The 21,243-nt window shown below is 51.9% G+C and overlaps 1 protein-coding gene across 1 annotated transcript in view; it reads right to left on the bottom strand.

Annotated features, from left to right (window-relative positions):
- Positions 1-18,262, bottom strand: part of NR3C1 (nuclear receptor subfamily 3 group C member 1) — a 65,752-nt gene extending 47,490 nt beyond the window's left edge. Inside the window, exons 1-2 of the mRNA XM_059860493.1 lie at positions 18,052-18,262; positions 15,078-16,266 (exon numbers count right to left, since the gene is read on the bottom strand). Coding sequence (XP_059716476.1) covers positions 15,078-16,252 — 1,175 coding nt within the window. The 5' untranslated portion in view covers positions 16,253-16,266; positions 18,052-18,262. The remainder of the gene's footprint in view (positions 1-15,077; positions 16,267-18,051) is intronic.
- Positions 18,263-21,243: the final 2,981 nt, after the last annotated feature.

Here is a 21,243-nt window from a genome sequence, read left to right as displayed (position 1 = left end):
TGCAGTCATACAGAGCATGAAGCTTTGGGCTGAGCCCCTTGCTGCCCCGAGCACTGCGGGAGGGGCTGCTGCCAATCCCACCCTGGGCAGCAGCCCTGGGAGCTGCCTGGACAGCAGAGGTGCCACCAGCACCCACCCTGGCAGGCTGAGCCCTGCCACCAGCACCCACCCTGGCAGGCTGAGACAAACATCAGCTCACTGCACAGCCCCAGCCCTGGCTCCAGGAGCCATGGCCAGCACACAGATCCTGCTGCTGGCCAGCCTGAAGGGCTCCATGGGTGAGTGGGGACAGGGAGAGGGTCTGAGTCCTGACAGGGAGAGGGTGTCTGACCCCACACAGAGAGAAGGTGCCTCAGCCCCTCCAGGGAGAGGTGTCTGATCCCAGTTGGGGAGAAGGTGCCTCAGCCCCTCCAGGGAGAGGTGTCTGATCCCAGTTGGGGAGAAGGTGCCTGAGCCCAGGTGCTGCTGGGCTGGATGTGCAGCTGCACAACAGCCCCAGCTAATGCTGCTCTGTGATTCCAGAGCACAGGCTGCAGCAGAGCCGATAAGGAGCTGGCAGGGGACAGTGGCTGAGCTCCCCCCTGCCTTTACGTGGACAGTTACAAAAGCCCTGGTTTGTTAAGGGAAAGACTCGGACCATCTCTCACAGGCAGACACTCTAATCTTGTCCCACAGCCTGGGACTGACCAACAGCCTTCAGAGCTCTGACTCAAAGTGTTTGCCTGACATTTGCATGTCTAACCCGAGACAAAACCGGCACGCTACTTCTCTAAAAATATTAAACATCAAATATAGACCTTCTGCATGTGTCTTCTAATCTGAGTAGATACCTAAGTAGATATCTAAGTAAATACAAGTTTCATAACAGAAAATTTAAAATTTGCATATGGTAAGAGATCTAATCACAGCTGGTGATTAACAGAAAAAGGCACCACTAGGGTGAGGAAGCAGTTTTGGGCAAAAGGCTTCACCAGCTGAATTCCAACATGCCTGTCCTGTCAAATGCAAAGCCAGACACTGCTTATTTATCAAAGGCAATTGCAAAACCCAGACTGGCTGGCCTGAAAACTGAAATTTGGACTGGCAAAAGGTTACTTAGAAGGAGACAAAAGGCGCTTTCCTTTTTTACACAGGCCTGGGAAAGGCTTTAAACTGACAGAGGGAAGGGTTAGATGGCATTTTGGGTGAGGCCCTGGCACAGGATGCCCAGAGCAGCCCCTGGAAGAGCCCAAGGCCAGGCTGGACAGGGCTGGGAGCAGCCTGGGATAGTGGAAGGTGTCCTTGCCATGGCAGGGGTGGCACTGGGTGGGCTTTGAGGTCCTTTCCAACCCAAGCCATTCTAGGATCCTGTCTTCACTGTGCCAGCAACAATAAAAAAGAAAGTAGAGACTTCACCAACTCAGGGGTCCAAAATAAAAGGAGAATGTGTCAGTGCTGAGGTGCTACAAAATTATCATCAAATATTTGACTCCACTTTTTGAGATGAGGGATGGTAACAGACACAGCCCCTCCCAGACAGCAGCAGCTTGATGAGCGTGATGCTGCACAGGCATTAATGAAGGCAGATGACAGCTCAGACACCTGCAGAAAGAGGAAAGGAATAACGTTCTGCAGATCTTCTGTGAACAGAAAATAACAGCAACAAGCCAACAGGTTTGGTCAGAGCAGCTCCAAAGAGTCCAAAGAAACCCAAGTGCTCAGGCCAAGAGACAGGCTGTGAGAAGGAGCACTCAGGAAGTCCAGGGCAGTGAGAACAGTGCAACAGCTCTTCCTGAGAAACTGCTCCAGGGTGCAGGGACACAGCTCTGCTCTTCCACTTCACAAACCGTGGCAGCCTACAGCAAGGACACCACTGCCCAAAGATGGACTTAAAGCAAACAGTACTGCTTTGGAAGTGATCTGAAAGCCTGACTGAGCTCCAGAAATAAGAGCAAAGCAACCTGCCCTGGAGCAGAGCAGCAGCCATGGAGGATGAAGCCATTAGCTGCTTCCAGCCTGGGCTCACTCAGGGGCACAGAAAGGTCTTCAGAAGACAGGCTGGAGAAGGCAGTGATTGTCATTTTAACACAACGCCTCCCAGGGCAGCGTCTCCCTGCCAGCTTGTTTGTATTACTGGTAATTTTCACATGTTGTGCGAGGCTCAGTCCAAGCAATTAATGCTCTGCAGTATCTGCACGATGACTTTCTACTGGAAAGAATTAGAAACCCCTTCAGGGCAGAAGGAGGCAAAGGATTCCCAACGCCATTCCCCGCTCCAGCATCGAGAACAGCTTTATTCACTGAAACTACAATTCTGGGAAAACTGTTGAGATTCATCATCACCCTGGGAAATGTACAGCAGAAACACAATGTACTGCACACACGGAGTGTCTGAGGGGGGATCTGTGCCCTGGCCTCCCCAGCCCTGCCCCTGCAGACCCCAGGCTCAGCCTGCTCCCAACACAGCCAAAGCAGAGGCAGCTCCTCCCAGCAGCCCCACTTCCCACCTTGGAAGCCCTGCATTTAATGCACCCTCAAATGAGGGGTCTGGAGTACCACAGCACATCTATACACAGCAACAACACACACAATCACCTTCCCTGGGCAAGAATGATTAGAGAGGGTTCTATTCTTGGCAGTTCTATCTTGGCAGTCAGAAAATAAAGACAAATAAACTACTGGAATGGCTAGAACATGGTCAAGTTCTCATTTTTATTGAACAATTAAAGTTCTTTCTTGCTGTGGTTGAAAAAAATGCTTTCAAAGTTTACATTTCAGTTACAAATTTGTATTAATTCTATTAAATTGATATTCATTCTATTCACTACAATCTCCCTGCAGGTAAACTAGCGAAAAAATTGATTTTTGCCAAACTGGGGTCTGGCTGCTCTTGGTGGCACATCTGTGGCAGCAGCACAGGAGTGAAAAGAACATTCCTCAGAGCTGGCAGAGCAACCCAAAGCGTGTGGGGACGACAGGGACAGCCAGGGAAACTCCTGATGGCAATATGCGTGACAGAGTAACCCATCTTTATAATAGAAGATTTTAATTTCCTAGATGTCTCTGGAACGATGACTACAGCATGAAGAAGTGAAGGATGGCTTTCAAGCCCTTAGGAATTTTCCCAGGCAGCATCTGGCAGAGCCTGTTTCCTATAATCACCTTGATTTATTTGAAATTTTAAAGACAAAATGAAGAATGGAATTTAACACATGGGCTGGGGGGAATACACAAATGTGTGACTATCCCAGTATCAGAAATGAGGAAAGGAAAAAGTGTTGGGCAGGAAGCCATCACCACAACCACCCTGGATTTGCCACTGTCCCCCCTCCTCCGATGCTTATCGGGTGGCATCTGGGGACAATTTCTACAGCACTGGAGCCAAACCCATCCAGAGAAGTGCTCTGGGAGCCAGTCAGGAGGGAAGGGGCAGTGCTGGGATGGGAGCACAGCCACAGCTGCTCCTCCATCCTCCCTGGTGACAAACACCCTCACCCACCTGCACACTGAGCTAAGGGTGTCCCCAGGGGGTCAGTGACAACCCAAACCCTCCCCAGCTCCCAGCTCCATCCTGTGCAAGCAATGCACAGACAATATTCCCGAGGCTCCCAGCCCTGCATTCCAGCTGCAGCTCCCTGTGCTCAGCTCTGTGCTCACAGAGCTGTCCAGCCTGGCACCCAGCACCCAAACCAGCTCAGGATCAGCCAGCCCAGACCCCTCTGTGCATGCTCCCTCCTCCCCAGCCCAGTGCTGCCTCACAGGGAACTTCTCAGCCTCAGCAGGCACCCCAAATCCTGCCCCACTGCCCAGCCCTCCAGCCCATGAGGAGCTGCTCTTCCAGTTCCATGAGAGCCCTGGGGGGTTCTTGGGTGGGTTCTTTCTTTTGAAATGGCCTCTGGCAAGGAATCACGTCCAAGTCTTAAAGAAAGAAGAAAAAGCAATTCCAGTCGATTCAGGTGGACTGGAGTTCTAGCTCATGGACCCCCTCAAGCAGCCCAGGCCACTGATGTGAATATCCCAGTACCAGAAATGATGTTTTCCTTCCAGGAGCAAGGACAGCTCTTTCGCAAGAGCCCCCACGTGCTCGGTGACCTTACAGGTTTACAGCCTGCCCCTGTGCCAAGGGCCAGAGCTGGGCTCCAGCCCACAGTGCAGCTGCAGGTGCTCCAGGAGCCCCGACACGGTGCTGGTTCACTGCAGACAACATCCTTGAGGGTTGGCAGCTCCTCCAGGTCTGCAGGGCAAAGCCATCCTGGCCCAGGGGATGGCTGGCACTGCACTGATCCCACGGAGCTCTCCCTGCCCAGCTGAAGGGGGCCAGAGCCCGTGCCAGCAGCCCCACTGGGCTCTGGCCAGCCCTTCCCACCCACCTCCTTCCACCACCTCCCACCCTGCCTGGGCTTGCAGAGCTGCCTGCCAGGTAAAAATAGGATGGTTTGGATGTTTTTGAGAAAATCTGGAAGGGCAAGTTTTGCTATTTCCATGAATTTTAGGGCTTCCCTTGTTAGCCCTGTTTCATTTTGAAATTAGGACAGTTTTAAGATGTCCACGCCTTGAAACGCCGCACGCAGGAAGCCAGTGCTGGTAGCACTTTCTGAATACTTGGAAAGATTCAGAGAGCTGAATGCTGCATTTCCTTTAAAGCTCTCCCTCGGTTCCGAGGCTGGGGTCAGCCAGGAATAGAAACCCAGTCACTTCCTCCTCCCCACTGGTATGCCTGAGACTCAGCCGGGCTTTGATCTGCCACACGGAACAGGCTCAGCCACTAAAATAAGTGGACTCAGAAACCTCCAGATTGTTATTAAATAAAACATCAGATGTCCCAACCTTTAACGTGTTAAATGAGTCTTTAAAGATTTATCTTTAAAGTGATAAAATAAGTCCAAGCTCATTTGTCAAACCAGTTGCTCTGGTTGGAAAGTAGCTGTCAAGTATCTCGATGACTCAGGATGTTGTCGTGCAGGCATCCTAATATTAACTGCTCCCTTCAATAAGAGCTGAAAAAGGAATGCTCTGCTACTCATAATACAGAATTCCAAGCACTCGGGTTCTTACAACACTTACATTTTAGATGAGGGAGTTTCAGCACTAGATTTTTTATCAAATCATGCACAGAACTTGCAAATCACCTGGCACTGCATGAGAACAGACTTGTCTTCTCCAGCTACGGAAACCAAGTCAGCACAGAACTTGTTAGATGGGTTTTGTTAAAAAAGAAGGTGTCAGAGAAGCTTCCTTTTCGGTTCAGAAAATGGCAGATGTGCAGGGCTTAGCAGAAACACGTGTCCAGGAAGGGCAGAACTGGTACAGCGACGTGAAAATGAAACCAAGGGAACTCACACCAGAGCAGGACTCAGACCCTACAGCAGAGAACTTCCCCCACAGTCAGGGTGGCCAAGGCACCTCTCAAAAGCCTGGGCTGGGCCAAAGTAGGTCAGAGAAAAAGCCTTTGCTGAGAATGGATGAAAGCAGCAGTGCTACTCCAGCTGGGAGAGCCTGTCTGTGATCCAGGACCACGGCTGCACTTTGTGCTGCTTCAAACAGCAGCATAAACTGAACCTTCCTTCTTCTTTTAAACCTGAAGCTTATCAGGAGTGTTAAGCAAACAACCCCAAAAGCATTCCAAGTCCTCCTCTTCCCCCCCAGTGGGATTACATAAGTTTTTAATCAAAAGGCAAAGATGTAAGATCATTCCCTACAAACGAATTTTAATTCATGTCTGGAAACTCCAGCAGGGTCCAGAAAACCACCTGGACATGGCACTCAGTGCTCTGGGCTGGTGACAGGGGAGGACGGGGCACAGCTTGGACTGCTTGGTCTGGGTGGGCTTTTCCAACCAAAATTATTCTGTTTGGAAATGACTTTTTAATAAAAGCCAGGCCTGGGAAACCCCAAAGGTGACTCCAGTGCTGTCACTGGGGTCACTGCCAATCCTTACCAACAGGCAGTACATCCCCCAGTATGCTGTTATTTCAATAAACATGTGCATTATCTTACTAAAATTAAGGTGTGGAGTGAAATTAAATTCCACACATCTTCAGCATCCAAAAATTATTCTGCATAGGAAGCTTAATACTTCTAATTGTTAAAGCTGTTTTAAAAGTCTGTTTTCAGATACAACTGTTTTTCTTATATTGGCTAATGTTCTAATCTACTCCATGTTTAAGAGAACCAAGATGCAGAGCCCTTTATAAAAAAAAAGTCTAATTATACCTACAACGCCCTCATATGGGGACAGCACAATTGATTTGGGAGCAATTCATACAGAACACCAGATTAACAGAAATTCAACAGGCAAAATAAACCATCAAAGGCCCTGGTAGCAAAAGTAACCCACAGAAAAAAATACAAGAGAGAAAACAACAGGGGGGTAGTAGGAAACTGAAATCGACATGCAGACTGAAATCCACATGAAACTATCAAGTCTGACAGTTCTTTTCTTTTATTTAGTTTTGGTTTTTGTTTTTGAAGTTAACAAGGCTGAACTGCATTCTTGCACAACAAATCCACACATGTGCATTCAGGACGTGCACGTTTTCAGCACGGATTTATTCAAAACCTTGCTGATGGCTTGAGGAAGTTATTGCTTCAGAAAGGTAACAGAAACTCTTAGGGGAGGGGAAAAAATAAGCAAGAGGAAAAAATATATGGGTACACAGCAATGGACAGCATGCCTGTGGATAGGTATGCTGGTTTAAAACACATCATTCTCAACTTACAGCATCTGACCAACTGAAAAGCTGCTGAAATCCCAAATAAAATGTCAAGTTTAAGACATCACAGCTGTACCCACCCCCCCTCATTTTTGAGTGATGGGGGAGATCCCCCAGCCCTCTCCTGGCAGCGCATCCATGGGACCAGGGCCCCTCCTGCACAGACAGATGGCAGCTGAGCTCTGCTCTGAGGCTGTGGGCACGAGAGAGGAGCTCAGCACAGCAGCAGCAGCTCGGCACAGAGCCCTGAACCGAGCCAGCCCAGCTCCCCCTGCCCAGCCAGCCCAGCTCCCCCTGCCCACCCAGCCCAGCCCAGCCAGCCCAGCTCCCCCTGCCCACCCAGCCCAGCCAGCCCAGCTCCCCCTGCCCACCCAGCCCAGCCCAGCTCCCCCTGCCCACCCAGCCCACCCCAGCCAGCCCAGATCCCCCTGCCCACCCCAGCCCAGCCCAGCCAGCCCAGATCCCCCTGCCCACCCAGATCCCCCCTGCCCAGCCAGCCCAGCTCCCCCTGCCTACCCAGCCCACCCAGCCCAGCTCCCCCTGCCCACCCAGCCCCCCGAGCCCCCGCTGTCCCAGCCGTGTCCCAGCCCAGCCCGGTGGCACCGCGGTGTCGGAGGCGCTCCGGCAGCCTGGCCCTGGGCAGCCTGGCCCTGGCACAGCTCCCTGGCCACACCGAGCCCTCCCAGACCCTGTTACTACAGCCCTACACACCACCACACCTCGGAGCAGGTTCTCTGAGCCCTGACAGCAAAAATAAACCGCATCAGCTGCTGGTTTCTGTCACAGACGCCAGGCTCCTGGCTCAGGGCAGAGGGGACCTGCTGGAGCTTGGCACTAAAAGTCCCTGAGAACCCCCAAAGCCCAAGTGGTGCTCTCAAAGCAGGCTGTGAGGGCAGGGGAAGGCAAGGGGACAGCATGAAGCCCAAAGCAAGGCCAGGTGCACACACACCACAAGCAGCCCTGTCCTTCCCAAGGCAGCTGGGAAGGAAGAGATCCATGGGAACCCTCCTCGTCACACCCAATTCACACAGCTGGAAAGGAGCTGTGCAATGCCTGGAGGATTCTCATCTAAGCCCAGAACCTCATTTTGTAATATCTCACAGAATGTCTAACCCCAGCTATCCTGTTTTCACACCCCTCTCACCAGTGAGAGGCAGCCAAGCTGCTGCCCACTTGTGAGCAGAGAGGTCACCCACCTTCCAGCCCCTCTTCTCTGTGAGAACTGCCAGCAGGAACAGGGATTCCACCATTCAGGGACAGCAACACACACCAAAAACCCCCAGATCACCCCTGCCTGCAAAGGTTCTAGTAAGAAAAGACTGAAGTCCCTGCTGCACCCAGAAGTGCACCACAAGGGACCTGCTGGGTAAGGACAATGACAGGACCTTGTCCAGATTTCTTGGAGAAAAGAAAAGCAAGCCAGGGAGCTGTGAAATCACTTCCATTATTTGCTTCTAGAATAGATGACACACTTCAATGATACTTCATGATTTGCTCCTCCTTGACTCTACAGCACATTTCTGAGTTTCACAAGTAGTATTTTGAGGCAAACTACTCATTTGTGCCCTCATTTCCTTATAAAAAGTCCCATCCTGAGCAATACTTGCTAACTTTAAACTCAGCTACACAAATAAAAGTAATGAGAAATAAGAAGTGTCTGAATAAAGCAAGACAAGAGTAAATGGCGCCCTGCTGCTCACAAGTTTCATATTAAATCTTGTGTGACCGTGGAGCAGAAATTTGATGATCTCCAGCTGCTTTCTGACACACAGTAACTGTACAAACATATTACAAATAGTATGAAGAATGTATTACTGTAAAATCCAATACGAAACTCGTTTTCTTTACTAAATTACAGTAGCAGTGAACTGAATTCAAGAAAGACATGATCATTATTTTAGAATTCCTTCCCCAACAGTACTTTTGCATTTGCAACGTCACAAAAACCAAGATATTTGATCAAAAGGGGGAACTTGTGTGTGACATTGCATTCCCACAGCAAAGTACCAGCAGTCTGTGGGATATTAATTTCCAAAATACATCAGGATTGTCATTTTCTAGGAAGATTTAGCGTGGACTGGGCGCTCCACAGGTAGAGCTGGAACCTGGAGGTTTGATGGGGACCCAGTGGCACTGGCTGGATTGAAAAGGCAGTGGGCTGGTACACAAACATTCTCCACACACGATGTCAGGATGACTTCTGAAGAGCACAATTTCCTCCAGAAATCCAGACAATTGTGGTGATTATTGATTTAAGGCACCAAGATTATAGAACTCTACATGATATCCTGGGTAAGTAACACCATGTCCTGGAGTCTAAAGCAGGGAGAGAACCTGACCTCATCTCCATCCCCTGCATTCCAAAGCCCAGCTCCAGGCTCCCTGAGCCACAGGAGCTGCAGCTGCTCCTCCTGCTCCTGCCAGACACCTCTGGGACACGGAGGTGACACAGCCAGCGGGCCAGGCCACGGGACAGGGAGCAAAATCCCTTCTCAGGTGGTCTGCAGTTCTATTTCAAGCAATACAGGCATGGCTTGAGCACAGGGAGACACAGCCTCACCCAGGGATGGAACCCCAGCAGGAAACATCATGGCAGAGGTTTGGGGGAGCTGAGTCAGGCCAGGACATGGGAGGCACAGGCACAACACCTTGTTTGGAGGGAAGGTGAGGTAAGGAGGAAAACCCCCAGGGGAGACACAGCAATTGTGCTGAATTGTCCCCCCAGCCCAACCGTGCCCTTCTGGGGACACAGTTACCCACCCCCCAGCTGGGACCTGGGTGCTGGACTGGTCACACATGGGGACAATGCTCAGCTGCTGCTTCTCCTGCCCACAGGCAGCAAGAGCTGCACGGCCGGAGCCTTCCAGCTGCCCCCCAGGTCTGTGGTACCAAGTGCTCCAGCCCATGGATGGAGCTTACTCTGAGCAGGTGACCCTCGACTGACGTCCCTCTGCAGGGGACAGCAATGCCACAGCCACAATTGGTCACACCCTCACAAAGGGGCAAAGAAACAGTCGCTTTTGTGTTTTGTTTTTTTCCCACAGATAGCCCAAAAGAGCTGCTCTGGAGTCAGAGCCAAGACAATGAGATGAAATGATTCTTTTTTTGCGTGTGTCATCTATTCCAGCTGTACTGGTTCACTCCTGTCCCAGGGGGACGAGGCCATCCGCTGACAGCATCTGAGCAGTATTTCCAGACCCAGGCACTGAGAGCAGCATTAACTCCTGCTCTGCGAGGGCCTGGGCTCTTGAAGCAAAGGCTGTGTTAGAGAAGGGCATCAATGGATCTCCCACTCCAGGGGCTGCTCCAAACAGCTATCAATGGATCTCACACTGCACTGAATCAGCCGGAAAATCCCCGCGATGAGAACAATCATCTGTACATGCAACACTGCCACACATGAATTCTTCAGTAAATAAGATTAAAATCTCTGTATACTTGAGACTCTGGGAGACAAAGGCTGGGAAACCAAAGAGAGCTGAACCCAAACTCCCTGGGTCTGGTGCACAGCTCTCAGCACATCCAAGTGCTCTGCCCAGAAACCACCCTGTTACACACACTTATTCTGTGCTCCTCAGTTCCAAGCTGATCACTTCACAAAGGCGACTTCCAGGTTCCTTCCTCTGCACCAGAGGTGATGCTCACAGTTATTTTAACAGCACAAAGCCAAGGTAATTGTAACTACGGCTCTACAAAGCCTTTCCTATTGCCTGTAACTTGGACTGAAGACAGGATTTTATTGGGATGTTGTTCTCCCCAGGCTGATGCCATGGGGACTGTCTGCAGAATGCACACATGACACTACAGCAGCACCTTGGGGTGGGACAGCAGCTCGGCCTGGCTTCAACCACCCCAAAAATGAATGCCAGTCCAAAGAGGACTTGGGAACCTTTTACAGTGCAGAAATAACTCCAGTTTGCAGTTACATATCCACACAGAATATGCACCACTTGTTCATTTCCAAAATGAGCAGCAATAAGGGAAGAAGGGATATTTGCTTCCCCCAAGATAAATTGCTCTCACTGTAAAAGTAATCCTTAGCATGGTAAATATACAATGTAGGAGTTGGATAATACCTGTACTTCACATTTCTGGGAAGATTCGTGAGTAGGACTCATTCAACCACAGCTTTGCCTTCACTGGCAGCAGGAGAGTACAAGGAGTTTGCCACGGAGATAAATTTTAAAAAAATCGTACGGACAACAAAAATAAGGTTGCTCTATAAGCCAGAATTAAGTTAAAAATAGAGATCATTGTCAGGAGAAATAAATTTGCAGGAGTTAACCATTTGGAGTGGACTTGCAGCAACTTCCTTGGCTATGAACACGATGGAAGGATCAGCCAAAACTGGGAGAAGTGGATTACATCTTACACGACCTCACATTTATCTAGTTACCTTTTCACAGCACCTTAGAGCACATTCTGCAGGACATTCCTGATTCACCCCTTTCTGCCAAAACAACTGGATTTTTCACCATGTACTTCCAGAGTCAAACCCCCAAGTACAGTATTACATTAAGCTGACAAATCACAACACAGCCTGCTGGAACCCTGAGCACTCCAAATACCACGCCTGGGTTTTCTATCAAAGCAGAACGATTCGAAAAGCCCCGATTGCGGATGTCCCATACATTATCCTCTGCTGAGTCAGGCAGCACTGAGAGCTCTGCAGCCAGCCCTGCCAAGCCACCGGCCTTGGCCAGCAGCCGAGGGAAACAAAGCGGCAAGACAAACGGACAACTGACCTTTAGCACTGCTGGCAAACAAGCCCTTCCTTCCCCTTCCTTCTCACAGCACCTGAGCCCAAGAAGAATCCCAGTTAGAGAGTCAGGGGTGGAAGGGCAGAAGGGTAACTTTTGGAAGCAAGGCTTTGGACTGGGACCGACCAGCAAAACTTTTCCTCCTTCCAGACTCTCCCTTAATGGCTTCTCTCAGCTCTTGCCCTTTCTTAAACTTCCTTAATGATCCTTATCCCCCACAAGCTTAAGTACTAGGAATGATTTCAACTGTAATAAGAGAAGCCATAACACTGCCAGTGGGGCCCAGTTTCTGTGAATTCTGGCTGTGGGAGCAAACCCTGCATTGCTGGGCTGGTTCTCAGCATCCTTCACTCCCCCCACAACAAGCCACATCTCCAGGAAGTCAGAGCAATAGGAGCTGAAGGATTTAATGTATATACCATGCAAGAGCCCCACGAGTGTGTGTTGCTAAAACCATTTCCTTGCAATGGAACGGTTTTCCCCGGGTTTGTGTAACAAATCACAGCAACATCCCATCGCAGACGGACGCCAGCAAAGCCTCCAGCTCTTCAGCGAAGCACTGCAGCACCAGATCTGCTCCTCTTCCAGCTGCTGTCCCACTGCCATTAAGGACAATCTAAGGTAAAATGTCTGCTAGTCTCCTTCTTCCTCCCTTTGACTCTGTCCACCTTCCTCATGGACTGCACTCGCTCAGAGGGGAGACCCCGAGCGCTCCCAGGCAAAGCCGTCCTGCCGGCTGGAGCCTCCCCGCTGCTCAGACCTGGAGTCAGAGGAGCTGCAGCTCAGAGCTTCAGCAGCTCAGCACGAGCCCCAGCTGGCTGTTCCACCGACAGCAGCTCATTGATTATTGCCAATTCATTCCCATTAATCAAATTCCTGAAGTTTGCATTCTGCTCGTTAACTTCCGGATCCCTCCTGCAGTTCACTGCAATTGATTGGTTTTCTTGGGCCTGATCATCACTTGTCTCATTAAAGCCAGCATGCTGGGCAACCTGGAGGAGCAAAAGCACTCCGAAATGGCATGACATCAATTCCAGCCTGAGTGGACAGAAAGGGACCTTCCAGGTTTCCCACTGAACAGGCAGATTAAATACAACCTGAACACCAGGGCTGAACTGCAGCTTTTTTTCTCCTATGTTCAGTCCACAATTAATAGGTTATTAGTAGACAAACACTTCTACAAACACCAAAAAGTATTTCCCCCTAGAAACTGAAGCTTCTCAAAATCCCAGCCTCCACCTCTCACATTTAGTACCTAAAAAAAACCAGACCACGGGAACCTGGCAAGAGAGTCCTTCCTTTGTTTCTAAAACAAATGCCAATTTTGTTAAGTCTTCTGCAAGAAAAACAAACAAATCCACAATACATCACCTTAAACTAACCCAGTTTAGACCAAATATTTCTGGCAAGGTTCAAGAAGAATAAAAATTCCTGCTTCAAACCCAGGGTTCATTAATACCTCAAACACTGTAAAAGGAAGATGGAGTTGCCTGAATGTTATAGAACAAAAATAATTAAGCAAACCCAAACAATGCTGTTTTTAGAATTGGACTTTGTAGTTGAAGTGTATAAAAATCCTTGGGAAGTAAGAACAGCTTCCACAAACTTGTGAATAATGCATTTTTATGCAAAGCTCAGCTAGGAGCCACCTCGAAATTCTTTACACATTCCATAAAGAAAAAAAAATTGCATTATCTTACAGCAAAAAGGAAGCAATAAAATGTAAGATGACCTTGCAGGAAGCAAGAACGTCAATGCTGAAGCCCCAGCATGGATAACCCCGGGCAGAGGAGGAGGCAGCTGGTGCTGGGATGCCCCGGGACAGTCCCTGTGCTGTCCCAGGCACTGCCAGCCCTGCCCCAAACTGCTCCTACAGCCCAAAACATCTCCCCCTGCTCGCCCTCTCCCTCCACGACAGCTCTGCTATGATCACAGCCCGGAGCAGCTGCCCATCCCTCCAGGATCACACACAGGACATGCCACCCAGCCCCAGTGCACGGGGCTCTGCCCACACTGCTCTGCACAGCACAGCCCGGGCAGCACCTCCTCGGAATTACCCTCCAAAGTGACATTTCCATCACCTCGGGGGAACCTGCTTATTTAAACCGACCCTGAAAGCCTCCTCCCCAGTGCAGAAACATTTCTTGCTTTGACACAAAGTTTATGATTATCATTAAAAATCCAGTGAGAACAGAGGAAATAAACCCAAAAAACCACCCACGAAACAAACTGAACACAACACGAAACTGGACAAATTATGCAAAAGGTTAGCACAAAGCCCTTCTAGTCTGTCAAAATAAATGGTGAGATACGCTCAATATTCACGTATCAAGGTGGAGTCTAGCCACAGAGTTTGATTTTTTTTTTTTCTGGATCTCTTAGATTAAAAGTTGCTTTAAACACTTCAAAGAAAAAAAAAATGCTTATAACAGAAATCAAAATCTGTGAAAGAAACTGAGAACGAAAGCAAGCTAAAAGTTTTCTTCCTGAAACAAAGAAGGAATCCTCGCACACTTCATTCCAACCATGGGAAAATGGAGCAAATATCGTGCAGGGAGAGCCCCGGGACTGGTGGGAACACCCGGGGGATCCAATTGTCAGCAGAGCAGTAAAACCCAGAATGTTCAACCAGATCCTTCATTAAAAGCCTGCAAATGCCAGGTTTCTGTATAGGCACTTGCAGGGCCATTTTCTAACAGACTCCACAAATCCCCCTCTTCTGCAGAGGCCACATGATGCTCGTGCAAGGAGTTGTTGAACACAGAGCAGCTCAGGGAGACATACAGCTGGGTGCTCCCCTGGAACCAGAACCATTCCAGCAGCACAGCCGAGCACAGCTATCCCAGAGCTGTCCCAAAACTGTCCCAGAGCTGCTCCTCCTGCAGCACCTCCCTGCAACAGCTGCACCTCTGCATTACTCCAGGAAACAACCACCAAGGCACTGGGCACAGGTAGGAACCAGCTCCCCACACCCCCTCCTGCCATTCTACTTGGAGTTAAATTCCAGGTATGTTTAAGTCTGACTGCAAATACTCTTATCTCTTTAAAGGCAGTTATTGAACAAGCTGCTGAGTATTTCCCACTCGGAATCTTCTTGTCCATGTAAGGTAAATGCGATACCGAGCACAGCGAAAACTCGAGTTCAGCTTAAATGTAATTCTAGAAATTTACCCAGCAACCAAGTTATTTTTGTGCATAACATTTAAGTAATGCTAGGAAGGAAAAAAAGCCCACAGTGATTGATCCTCTAACCTCTGGGAACGAAGGAGCTTTTGTATACATTTAAATACTTCCTTCCATACTGCCTGTGTATGGATCCTGCTACCACATACTCGATTTTCCCTCTAGGCTGTATCTTGGAAGCTTTATTTTTATTTAGTTACTTTTTAGACCGTGCCAGCTCCCCTCCACTTTTCTTCTCTTTAATACCAATAATTGAGTAGTTGCTTAAAGCTGATGCTGTACTGTGGGATAAACACTCCCCAGTGATGTCTGATCATCCACACACACCAAACAGAAAAGGAAAAAAAAAAAGGAAAAAAAGCCCAAGCAACAAACCAGCATGCATGGAGCTGTGCTAAACACACTTGTAGCGTTTTAATAAAGAGCAACACAAACTAATTACCTTGAATAGCCATTAGAGAAAGCAGGTCTGCCAGAGAGGTTGAGCGTTCCCAGCGGAGCCAATGCCTCGTCCCCCGATCCCTGGCACCTATTCCAATTTTCTGACCCGGCAGGAAGAGATGGAATGATATTAAAAATTGGTTTCTGATCCTGCTGCTGAGAGAGCGATGCAGTATTTAAATCATAGTGGTACATCTGTCCCCCAGAGGTGCTGACACCGTGGATGGAGATGGCCGAGACTTTCGTACCCAGCAGGCTCGACCCGGAGAAGCTGGCCTGGCAGTAAAGCGGGCCCATGTTTTCCTGCTTGATGCCGGGAGTACACAGTTCGATGAAGTCTTCCTTTTCTGTTTTCACTTGAGGCATTGGCATTTTGGAACTGGGTAAAAGGTCACCACGGTCATTAATTTTAGGTTTAGTGTCAGATAAAAGAGGAGGCTTGCAGTCTTCGCCGAGACTTCCTTCCAGGAGAAAGGCGTCGTCCGCGGATATGGGGGAGAGCAAGCCGCCGTCATCGAGCAACGGGTCCAGCCGCCACGGGCTCCCGTTGGGCTCCTTGCCCGGCGACACCGGCGGCAATTCCAAATCCTGGAGGATATCCAGGGTGCTTTGGTCTTCAGAGAACAACTTCAGGTTGCCACCATTCGAGCCCACCTGGCCTTGGACCGCAGCTCCCGACTCCGCGGGGACGCTGCGCCCGGCCATGCCTGGGAAATCCGGCTCGAGCGGCACCTCAGAAGACGCGGTTCCCTTGGCGTCCTCGGCCAGGCTCGAGGACTTGTTCAAGCTCGCAATACTTTCCTCCAGGAGCCTGAAGTCCGTGTCTCCAGAAGAGATGCCGATTTGGCCCTGGTGCGAAAATCCAAGGTCGTTTCCCATCACTTTTGCGTCTGTTTCACCCATGTACAGTCCCATCGAGAGCGACACTGCCTTGGAAAGGTCTGGCTGAGGCACATTGTTTCCTAATCCTTTTGGGAAGTCAGCCAAAGCAGGTTGCTGACTGGAATCGGACTGAGAAGATGCAGGGAGAGGAGATGTAGACACAGGGGCTTGGACAGTAGCTCCACCCCTGAAGGGTGGATGGAAGTCCATCACGATCCCTCCTTTGGTACTGATGAGTGCATTTTTCCTGGTTTCATCTTGATCCAACGGGTTAAGCAATTCTTTGGAATCCATTACTTTATCATTAACTATAAAAAGATGAGAAGCAGTCAAAGTCAGCACAGCAAGGACACGTTAATAAAAGCTTTAAAGCGAAAAGTCTAAATCCTTCGCCTCGCAAACCTGGCTCAGCTGCTCTGAGAGCGAAGGCACGGCACACCACGCTCTGGGCTGACACGTGCCACGTCTCTCAGACACACTCCACTTGTTTTCAGGGGGTTTTAGGTTTTGGTTTCTGTCTAGCGAGGAGGAACCAAGTATTTTAAAGCTTTGCTAAACCTGGAGGAAGGGTAAGTCTGCCTGCACACAACTCAGAATCAAGCTACAGCACGTGACATCCGTGCATGCACTCTCCAGCTCTGTCACCCATCCCTGCATTAAGGAAATGTAAGAATTGTTAAAGGACCCAGTTTACAAATTCTGCAAGGTAAATTTCCCTGGTATTTAACTACACCTTGAACAGGGGAAAAGGACATTTGCCACCTTTTCAAGTCAGGTCTCCCCTTGCAGAGCAGGTCTGGAGCTCCCAGAGGCGGCACCTCCGTGGTTTGGCATTCCCCAGGACTCGACCTCCCCACCACAGAAGACAGCGTTTGCCGCCTTTGCACGGGTTCAGTCTTAAAATGCAACCCCCCCATCTCGCAGTAAACCCCGCATAATTCTTTAAATACATCTCAAATTTATAAATAAAAATCTAGCTTTAAAAAAAGCAGCATTTTTATTAGCTTCCAGCACTCTACCCGCTCAGGGCTACTCTCCAAACACACCCGACACTGAAAACAAACCTCGTAAGTTTCAGATGTTTGTATTTGCTACATGGGTTTTTTTTTTTTTTTCTTTCCAGCGGAGAGCATAAATATTTGGAGAAATACTGTAAATTCTTCGGCAAACTTCCGACACGGTGTCCGGCCTTCCCCCGGCAGCGCCCAGCCCGCACTGCCGCAGCCCGGGGGGCACTGCCAGCCTGTCCCCTCCCGCCGGGCACGGGGACACGGCCACAGCCCCGGCCCCGCCGCTATTTCTGTGCGCAAAGTTAAGGCTGCGAGCGGCAGAAAGGTCCCACGTGTAAAACCTTAAGGTGGCCCGGGCGAGCTCGTCGCGGGCGGGAGCGGCTGAGCGCCAGGAGCTCTCGGCAGCGGGGCTGCGGGGGTCCCGTCCGCCTGCCCGGGCAGCCGAGCCCCGCGGAGCCGCAGCCCGGAGCGCGGGGCACCCCGAGCCGCTGCGCTGCTTAAGGTGGACACCCGACAGCGACCGGGAAAAAATACAGAAAACACAAGAATACCTCCAGCGCTGCCTTCTTCCTTTTTTACATGAAGGGGAGGGAAAAGGTAGTTATTTCATTTGACAATTCCCCCAACGCCCCAAAAAAACAAGGCAGCGAATCATCCAGCATAGGAAACGTGTCAAAAATCAGCTGCGAGAGTCTGCCCAAGGGCGGAAAACGCTGCAAATACTTAAAACCGCCGGATTGCAATAAAATCGCCTTTGCAAAGTACAGTTTTCAGAGAAATGTGTCGGGACCTGTTGAGCCGTCTCCTGGCACACCCACTTCAGCAGAAGCAGCCCCGCGCGGGGCTCGGCCGCGCTCCCCGCCCGCGCCCCCCGCTCCCCCGGGACACGGGCACCGGGGGCCCGGCCCGGGGGTCCCCGCGCCCCGCCGGGGCGGCCCCGCCGCCGCTCCCGCTGCCGTCCCGCCCCGGGCTCCTCCGGGGTTCGGTTCCCCCCGCCCCGGGCATTCCTGCGGGGACCGCCGCACCCCCCCGGCATGTTCCCGGGGGGAAGCGCAGCCCCCGCGGGACCCCCGCCGCCCTTACCTCGTCCGGGGGAGGGCGCTGGGGCTCCTTCAGCCGCCCACGGCCATGGCGCCCCTCGGCGGGGGCGGCAGCCGGCTGGGGGGGGTCAACAGCCGCCCCTCGGGGCCGCTGCGGCGGCAGCACCGCTCCCCCGCCGCCGCCGATACTGCTCCGGCCGCTGCCGCTGCTCCTCCCGCGGGCCCCAGACCCTGACCCGTCCCCGCCCGCCGCCGCGGCGCCCCCTCCGTTAATTAGCGCTAATTGCCTCCGCGGACCTCGCCCCCCCGGCTCCCCGCCCCGTCCCTCCGCCGGGCAGCGCCGCGCTCGGCGGTTCTGCCCCCGCCACAAAATGGAGGACGGCGGCGGCCGCCTCCTCCCCTTCCCCTCCCTCTCTCCCTCCCTCCCTCCGCCTCCCCGACGTGGAGAGGGAGTGGAGACAGCCGGCTCGGCGAGGGGCGGCCGCGGCCGGAGCTGTTCCGCGACCCGGCTCGCCTCGCCTCGGCTCTGCTGTGCCGTGCCCAGCCCGGCTCCGGCCCCGCCGCCGCCGCCGCCCGGCTCCGGGGCAGCCCCAGCCGAGGGCGAACGGTGCGACCTGTTGGCCGAGACGGGAAAGTGCAGCCGGGCCCGGGCCCGGGCCCGAGCGGGCACAGCGGAGCGGGCAGGACAGGGCAGAATGGACAGGGCAGAGCTGGGCAGGGCAGAGCATGGCAGAGTGGACAGGGCAGAGTGGACAGGACAGAGCATGGCAGAGTGGACAGGGCAGAATGGACAGGGCAGGGCAGAGCTGGGCAGGGCAGAGCAGGGCAGAGTGGACAGGGCAGAGTGGACAGGACAGAGCATGGCAGAGTGGACAGGGCAGAATGGACAGGGCAGGGCAGAGCTGGGCAGGGCAGAGCAGGGCAGAGTGGACAGGGCAGGGCAGAGCATGGCAGAGTGGACAGGGCAGAATGGACAGGGCAGGATGGGCAGAGTGGGCAGGACAGGGCAGAGCAGGGCAGGGCAGAGCATGGCAGAGCATGGCAGAGTGGACAGGGCGGGATGGGCAGGGCAGAGCTGGGCAGAGCTGGGCAGGGCAGAGCATGGCAGAGCATGGCAGAGTGGACAGGGCAGGATGGGCATGGCAGAGCATGGCAGAGTGGACAGGACAGGGCAGAGCAGGTCAGGGGAAGATGCTCCTGCTTGGCCCTGGCGTGGCACGGCTGGAGCCCGTGTCCAGCTCGGGGCTCTGCTCGATGGGCGAGACAAGGAGCTACTGGAGAGGGTCCAGCAGAGGTCATGAAAATGTTGAGGGGTCTGGAGCATCTTTCTGGTCGAGGAGGGACTGTGGGAACTGGGCTGGGCTGGTCTGGAGAAAACTGAGAGGAATGCCCTTAATCCATACAAACATCTCCAGGGGCTGGCAGAGGATGGTGCCAGACCCTGCTCAGTGGTGCCAGTGACAGGACAAGGAGCAGTAAACTCAAACACAACGAGTTCCACCTCAACATGAACTTCCTTCCATGGAGGGTGGCAGGCACTGGAAGGGCTGCCCAGGGAGGGGCTGGAGTTTCCCTCTCTAAAGACATCCCAAACCCACCTGGACATGTTCTTGTGTCACCTCCAGGTGACCCTGCCTTGACAGAGGCTTGGACAAGATTGAGATTTTACAGCACAATTATATGCCCTCTTGTTGTTTTTTTAATTATAAGTTTTTTTCAGGCCACGTTGACTTTTGGAAGCTGTTATTTTACATTTAAAATGCAAAGCACATGCACAAAATGTTACATTAACATTATTTTTTTCCCCCACAAGTTATGAAAAATCGTTCTAAAAATTGTAGCTCTTCCCCATTTTTGAAAGATGTGTTTAAAGAAGCCCTCAAAATTGTCTTGCGGTGCATTTTGAATGATGCAATGGATTTACAGCTCTCAGGAAACGCTTCTTCCCATGCAGGGGAACTGGAATAGCAGAAGTCAGAGTGTTCACCAAGACTGTGAAACCTCTGTCACCAGTGCAGAGCTGTTGCAGAGGTCCTCTGGCTGTTCAATAAAGGCAATGATCTCTCTTAAAGCATGAAATCCTGAAGTGCTGCTGGGAAATTCACAGCATTGCTCTGTGAATGTTCTGCTGCAGAAACTGTCCTGCATTTGGGGACACCTCTTACCCCTGCAGTTTGGGGAACTCAAATATTAGGGTACATGTGGGAGAACATCAGCCTGGAGGAGAGCTGTAGCTCCTTCTGTAGTCTGGGGAAACTGGAATAACGAAGCTGTTTATTTCTAAGACATTTAGATGAGAACATCTGTTTATAAACACCCGTTCAGATGCTTAATTACAGCTGGGTTTGTACAGTAATGGGGAGAACACTCCTTCCCTAATGAATAATTCTTTATCTTAATGTCACCTTTGATCCAATAGAACCCGATTTTAGTTATTATACAGAATTTTATTATACCCTGGCAGGGTGGGCAGGCCCTGGCACAGGTACCTGGAGCAGCTGGGGCTGCCCCTGGATCCCTGGCAGTGCCCAAGGCCAGGTTGGACACTGGGGCTGGGAGCACCTGGGACAGTGGGAGGTGTCCCTGCCATGGCAGGGGGTGGAATGAGGTGACTTTTAGGTCCTTTCCAGCCCGAGCCGTGCTGTGATTCTGTGGATTCATCCAGCCCGGGGCTCAGTGCGGCGCTGGGGGCAGCGGGCACGTCCAGCTCAACTCTCGCTGCGGGAACTGGGGCAGGGCTGTGTGCAGGGGGGCTCTGCCCGGGCCACAGCGGTCCCCCTCTCCCGAGGTGTCTCTCCTCGGCGCTGGCTGCAGCAGCGCTCAGTGCCAGCCCTTTTGGTGACACTCCCGGCGTGTCCCCGCAGCTCCGGCCGCGCTCCGCCCGGCGCTGCAGCCGCGCCGGGTCTGCACCGGCTTCTGTCCCTGAGATCTGGTCCCTTTAAAAGTTTTCTATTGAATGGAGCAGATAAAAAATGTCAGATGTTTTCTGCCTCTATAACACTGGGAAAAGAAGGTTACAGGCTCGCCCTTCTCCAGGTGCTCCCCGGGCGGGGGCAGCCCGGAGCGTCCCGCGGGGCAGCGACCGGGGGATGGATGCTCCTGTGCCCGAGGCTCCCCGGGAGCTGCACAAACCTTTCTCACACAGCCCTCTGGGGCTCAAGCACCCAACAAACCACCTCCCCTCGCTCTCCTTCGGACACAAGTGTTCCCTAGGACACTTCTACACTGTAAAAAT

The sequence above is a fragment of the Haemorhous mexicanus genome, chromosome 15 (assembly GCF_027477595.1).
Source record: "Haemorhous mexicanus isolate bHaeMex1 chromosome 15, bHaeMex1.pri, whole genome shotgun sequence".
Classification (NCBI taxonomy): domain Eukaryota; kingdom Metazoa; phylum Chordata; class Aves; order Passeriformes; family Fringillidae; genus Haemorhous; species Haemorhous mexicanus.
This window is presented reverse-complemented; position numbering and strand designations above follow the sequence as displayed.